Source organism: Daktulosphaira vitifoliae, unplaced genomic scaffold (genome assembly GCF_025091365.1).
Source record: "Daktulosphaira vitifoliae isolate Bord-2020 unplaced genomic scaffold, ASM2509136v1 Scaffold_1, whole genome shotgun sequence".
NCBI classification, from domain to species: domain Eukaryota; kingdom Metazoa; phylum Arthropoda; class Insecta; order Hemiptera; family Phylloxeridae; genus Daktulosphaira; species Daktulosphaira vitifoliae.
Window position 1 is genome coordinate 77,810,761 of NW_026099572.1, and position 6,699 is coordinate 77,817,459.

Here is a 6,699-nt window from a genome sequence, read left to right on the forward strand (position 1 = left end):
AAAAAAAAAAAAAAAAAAAAAAAAAAAATAAACACATCATGGTAAAATTAATACCTTCTCAGCTTCGCATCGAAGCTAAAAAACATATTCAAAGGATTCGACAGATGAGCTATGTTGGTTTAGTTACAGCATATTTTAAAAAACCTGAAACTGAACCGGACTTCATTGCTAAGAGATGGTCTCTAAAGTTAAGCAGACTGAATCCAGATCAAAGGTGTTTTGCGGAAAAGATAATTAATGATACTTTGTTTGAAGCAGAAATGGGCACATTAACGAGGCATGGAGTTAGTTTCTTAACGTCTTCACAATCTGTATTGACACCTTCGTCGTCCCCGACAACTTCGAACTTTAGATCCCCCTACTATTCGGCAAGTTGTGTATCATCATCTCCATCACCCACATCTTTACTTTATTCAAGAACGAGAATAACACTTCGAAATCCAGGATCGAATGAATATTGATGGCCGAGTTTGACGAGCTAATTGAAGTACATTGACGCGCGTGTCAATCTAACTCGTCAATATAATAATTATATTGACGAGTACAATTATTGACAATATTATTGATCGTGTAGGGACTACTTTACAAATTAAAACTGTATTTACTCAACCGCAAAATCCCCAATATTACTCTACTTAAATAGTTTAATAAATTTATATAACTACGGTTTACGTCACGCTTGTGTCCTCGTCGCTGCCTTTGCACGTATCCGGTTGGTCAGTTCCCTTATCAGGGAAAACTTGAATGCCCATCGATACATCCTGTACGAGTGCGGTGGCGGCAGCTGTCCCCCGCGGGTCGGCTCGGAAGTAGAGTTCGACTTATTCGAGACTGGTTTACTCCTTGCTCTATAATCGTCGTCTGCTATATCTAACGGAGTCTCCTCGAGCGAGACGGTAGAAGAACTCGACAGGAGGGTGATAGCGGCATGCGACGTCACCTTTCCGTTGAGGCGTTCGCCATCGACTCGGGAACTGCTAGTCCAATGGTAATGTCCGGAAGTAGCGTTAAAGCAGGCCACGTACGCTTCAATCGTCAATTTCGGGACTCAGACCCGGATCCGAGGACCAACGGGCTCTAAGGCAGATGACAATGCTTCGGCGAGTAGAACAAGTCCCTCATTGGACCTGGTCGTCTGAAGAGGTGGGTGGACCGGACTCACGATGAAATAACGTATCGTTTCACGCAAGTGATGTCCGGCACGGCTGCTTCAACGAATATAGTTTGCTATACCACATTTATTATGAATTATTAATGAAATAAAATAATTAATAAATATATCTCTAAGTATTCTATTTTTTTTTTAAGCTTCAGAGTGATAAATATATCATGAACCCACATAATAAGTTGAGAAATAAAAAAATATATATTTTTTTTTGTTTCCTTTAGGTATATGTTTTTTAAATTTATCAATCATAAAGTACTTATCAATTTAACAACTTTTGGACCACTATTTCAAGTTATTAATAATTTTAAAAAATGAAAAGCTAGTTCTGTTAATTTTATCATTAGTTATTTCTCGGCCACTCTCTCACCACCACCACCAAGGCATTAAAATAGTTGCGGAAATCATAAAAATATGATTAAAGTATAAGCTTTATTCTTGGTAAAGAATAAAGCTTTATTACTTAACTCAATTTAAGATGTCTGAAGAAATGGGTTTGCTTAGTATAATAATTATACTATATTTAATTATTAAATATGTATTTATAGCAATTTTAGCTATTTATTCAATTTAAAAATGTATTAAATAATAAAAATATGAAATGATTATGATCAAACAAAATGTAATTTTTTCGAGCATTAAATCAATTATAAGAATACAGCAAAGTATATTATATAAAAATAACTGTAAGAGTATTTGGTAATAATAAAACTTAAAAATAAATAAATATATATTATAATAGCTTCTTATGTTAATAAAGGCACAATGTAATTGATAGCACCCATAAGCAATTATTTTTAATACATAATCTTTTGACTAAGAATATAACTAATATGCACTTGTAAATATAAAAATTAATCTTTTGGTAGAACAAATTATTCAATGGATTATAAAAAACATATATATATATATATAATTAATTATTTAATTGAGGTGCATTAGGATTAATAGGTTGAGAAGCAGGTGGATATGGATTTTGGAACACTGGATTTAAGGGAGGTTGTTGCATGTTTTCAATGGGATAAGGAGATTGAATTTCAATTGGTGGCTGATATTGAGGATACACGGGTTGGCCAAATGGCGGTGAAGGATAATTTAAACCAGGATTAGGAGGTTGAATTTCATTAGGAGTTTGATATTGAGGATAAGCAGGTTGGCCACCTTGTGGTAGATATTGTTGTGGATTAGCTAATGGCATGGGTGGTTGAGGATATTGTTGGGCAAATCCAGGAACTGGTGATGGCTCCACAAATCCAAAAGATGATGTAGGATTTGGTGGATATATTCCAGTTGGATTTACTTGATTAGGAAAACTGAATTGAGGTGCATCTTGAGCAATCGTCAATGGGATATTTCCCAAAGTAATATTGATGTATAATGTAGTGTTTTCATTTAATCCACCAACACAACTTTCAACCTTTATAAAAAAAATACATAAAATGATTAACTTATTATAAGTGAAAAAGACTTAAATTATTAGAAAATAATATAATGAATTAAAATATAAAAGGAATATTTTTAGGTAAATTAAAGATATTTTCTATTTTTATATTTTAAAATATTTTTGAAATCTTAGTGGAATTATATCTACATTTTGGCTACCCAACTGACCTAGAAATAGTTCATAAATAGAAATTGGGTTATGAATGTTAGTTCATTAATTGAAAAATATTATAAGTTATGAAAAATATTTTATTTAATTTTCACATTTAAGAGACGTCTTTAATGCAGATTTTTCTATACATAAAATATTAAATTACTTTTAGTATATATTTTTCATTTATAATGTCACAATGTTTCAAATTAGACACTATTAAAGAATTAGGTATAGGCATTTGTTCTGTCCATGTTTTTGAACCATGTTCTCCAACACCACCTAAATTTAATTTAGCCAATTCTGCTGATTTTTTTTTAGTTCCACTTGGCTTAGTTGCTTTAAAAGTTATATTCTACAAAATCATATATTTTTTTAATAAAAATTATTTAACTTTAATTTTAACAGATATAATTACTTTTTCCAATTTTACTTTAACACCTTCAACTACAACATTGCTATTATTATCCAGTTCAATAGTTAGTGGTATATTTTGTCCAGGTACAAAGCCAGCATATGGTAAACATACAACTAATGTCATGGGCCCGGATTGACAACAACAACAACAATAATATTTTTCTTTTTCTTGTTTAACTGGCTCCTACAAAAATATTTAAAATAAATTTCAATAATTATATTAAAAAGTAGTGTAAAGATAAAAATAATTTTTACAGCTAAATTTCGCTCATCATTTAAATTCAATGGTGATATGACTTGAAATATACTTTTTGCCTCTTTATCTTTCCCCCAGGGTATATCAATAGTTACTTTTGCTTCATATTCTACTTTACCATGAGCACCATTGTAAGTTGAAGGTAACTGCTGAGGCAGTGTAATACTAAATGGGTAAACATGCTCACCTTCTTCTAAACGTGTCTCTCCTAGATATTTTAAAATATAATTATTAACTTTTTAACTAAAAAATTAAGTTATAACTTTAAATTAATTTTTAAAATACGATTTATATACAAACATTTTATTGAACACATATATATACTATACAGAGTGGCTTTTTAAGAATAAGGCATTTGTTTTCTTGTAAACTATTGAGCATTTCTAATTTTCATAAAAGAAAAATTTATCTGATTAAAAAAACTTCATAATCATATGTAGATAAATAATTTTTTTCATCTCTTCAAGAATAAAAATCTCTTATTTTATTACAGTATTGGGAAAATTTTTTTAATTATTAATCTATTTTATCAACAAAAAAAAAATGTTATTTTTATAATCCTTCTCAATTTATGTATACTAATTAATGTACAATTATACTTAAATATTATCTGAAAAATGTTGAACAGTTAAATAAATTTTGAATATTTGAAAAATCAAACAATAATAATATCAATAAAAATCATTAAAGTAATTGCAAGGGTAAAAATAATTTGATAATAATAATTTAAATTGTAAACTAGAATTTATCTAAATATTGTAGACCTCAAAAAAAGTAGTAATTTTTATAACATTGTGTTATTATAATTGAATTCATTATACATTCAAATATGTAAATGGAGGGTTAGGGAAGTTAACTTTCCAAAGTTTTTGTACTTCTTAAAATTTTGTATTAATAACAAATTATGTGTTATTGATTATTTTAAAAATTTTAAAATAACCATTTTTTAGCCTATTTTTTATAAAAAAATCTTAATGAGTTGATAATAGCATTGAGATAAGTACTTATTGAGTTTTAATAATACATTTAATACATATAATGGGTATGCAGCTTGTACTAGTGTATATTTATAACGCATACTATGCTATACATATTTACACTGAAATTGAATAAAAATATACAAATTTTCTGGTATTTGTTAAATTTTATTACTTATGTTACTAAAAAAATATCTTAAAAAAGCAAAGAATACAACCATGAGGGGTGTCAAGACCTTCAACTCATGGTATATATATATGTTAATTATTAGCCCTCAAACATTTTTCTTTATTTTCGTTTATATTATTAGCTTTGTTGTACAAACTAAGTGTGTGACTAAGCAATTTAACAGGGCTTCGTGGTTTAAAGGGTATTGTACAAAAGTGATGAGTAAAAAAAAGATCTTATTTTTCTAGTTAATAATGTAGTTTTTTTACTAAATATTTTCCTATGATAACCTTGGGTATATAGTTTGACAAGCAGATATAAATGACAGCATCATTACTTGTACAATCAACTTTGATAGTAAAAAGTAATAAAAATCTGGGAAATTGCTTAATCTTCATAATATTTTGATTAACAGTTTTTAGTATGCTAGAGAGAAGGAAAAATATTAACATATAATGAAAGTTATAAGAATGAAGTAACTAACTATTTGTTATAATTTTATCTAGATTTGATGTTTTGATTTTAAAGTTCGATCAAGAAATATAAATTTCTTTTGTACCTCCTCCACCAACCAAAGTAAATTTATTTTCAAAATATTCTTCTTCTGCTGTATAATCTTCTGTATAGTTATGAGTTTCACCGTTGTCGTTTCTACGGGTTTCTTCCTCAACCCATTTAACAGAAGCTTCTCCTTTAATTTTCATCTTTATACCTATAGATTCAATATATAAATAATATATACATAAGTACAACTTAGACATAGATAAAGAGTAGGCTTAGCCCTCAAGAAGTAGTCCTCAACACTGTATTTTATTTTTAATTAAAAAAAATATTACAATCTGTTTTAAATTAAAAAAAATAAATAAATAACATGATTGAGGAAATCAACTAGTAACAGAACTTCAGAACTAATATAAATACATTATTTTTAATTGTGTGAATTAGATCTAAAGTATGTCTCTAATCCAGTTTCTTTTTCCCAAAAATGTAAAATATTTTATATATTGTTATAAAAAAGATTTAGGATAGGGAGAAAATTAATTTAGCACCCCTAAAACTTTTATTCTAGTTAAGATTATAATAGTATATTAAATACTGTAACTCTTTCTATCGATAGGGAATAAGAATATTTCCACGACCTCTTTGCCAGTCGTAAGAGGCGACTGGTAGAGGAGTGTATCAGGCCGACAGCGGGCATAAAAATTTGGCAAAAAGTATGAGGAGTCCTGAACAATAGTATATCAAATACTATTATACATAGGATAGTATAATAAACTCTAAAAAAATTGTTTATTGAAGCAATATATGAAAAATGATAAAATGTGAAAAGTCCAAAATTGTTTCTCCCATTAGGTTTTTTGGCTACATGCTTGTACAAAAACTAATTGTTTCTTTATTTATTTTATTATTATGGATTAACGACAAATGACAGTTTTTTAAAAATATAAGCATTCATTTTTATAAAATAAATCCATAACTTACTTCTTATTTTTACAGACTCATTTGTAACAACTAGTACCCGGCCACTCACCGTTTGACCCGGCATATATACAGCAGTAGGATTATCGTAAATAATTTGAAAACTTTTCACACCCATTATTATTTTGGTTGTAAGGAAACTTAGAACAATTATAATCAACAAATGATTATTATCCTGTTATCAATAAAAAAACAATTTTTCTTTGATTTGACAAACAAATAAATTAAAATATTTTAAAAGTAAATTTAGTTATCTTTTATTGAAACTTAATTTTATTTTATTAAACTATAACTGTAAACTATGTAATTAGCAATGAATTGTCTAATTTTTTTTGGAAAGGGAAGGCGCCAGGATGTCGGTTTTCTGGCATAAGATCAATAGCGAAGTCAATATAAATAGTCGACGCCCATAACTCGAATTCAAATAACGAATGTCTTATGGTAATCGGCTAGTTTAAAACAAACATTAAATTTTATTTTATTACTCTTAAAAACATAATCCTCTAAGGAAACTTTCATTTTAGTTTTTGAGCAGACTCTTTTTATTGTTGAATATTTGTACAGAAAATAAAAGTATACATATATATGGGAAAGCACCTTTGCCACGAACTGATAATGCTCCGACATTTACATACTTCGACA

The 6,699-nt window shown here is 28.3% G+C and overlaps 1 protein-coding gene across 2 annotated transcripts; it reads right to left on the reverse strand.

Moving 5' to 3' along the window:
* Nucleotides 1-1,770: 1,770 nt before the first annotated feature.
* Nucleotides 1,771-6,699, reverse strand: LOC126906384 (arrestin domain-containing protein 3-like). 2 transcript variants are annotated; one of them, XM_050686970.1, is made up of 7 exons: nt 6,655-6,699; nt 6,061-6,232; nt 5,138-5,290; nt 3,432-3,640; nt 3,178-3,360; nt 2,926-3,114; nt 1,771-2,582 (listed from the first exon to the last, which is right to left on the reverse strand). In XM_050686970.1, the coding sequence occupies exons 1-7, from the start codon at nt 6,682-6,684 to the stop codon at nt 2,082-2,084; spliced, it is 1,437 nt and encodes a 478-aa protein (XP_050542927.1). In that variant the 5' UTR covers nt 6,685-6,699; the 3' UTR covers nt 1,771-2,081. The 2 variants fall into 2 exon arrangements, with proteins under 2 accessions (XP_050542927.1, XP_050542936.1); XM_050686979.1 differs by lacking the exon at nt 6,655-6,699 and adding an exon at nt 6,543-6,569.

Excerpts from the sequence above, each read along its gene's own strand:
- LOC126906384 (XM_050686970.1), bottom strand. The coding sequence starts at position 6,684 with ATGTCGGAGCATTATCAGTTCGTGGCAAAG. Across the intron at positions 6,233-6,654 it reads ATTATCAGTTCGTGGCAAAG|GATAATAATCATTTGTTGAT; the intron begins GTGCTTTCCCAT and ends TATTGATAACAG. Across the intron at positions 3,361-3,431 it reads ATGATGAGCGAAATTTAGCT|GAGCCAGTTAAACAAGAAAA; the intron begins GTAAAAATTATT and ends ATATTTTTGTAG.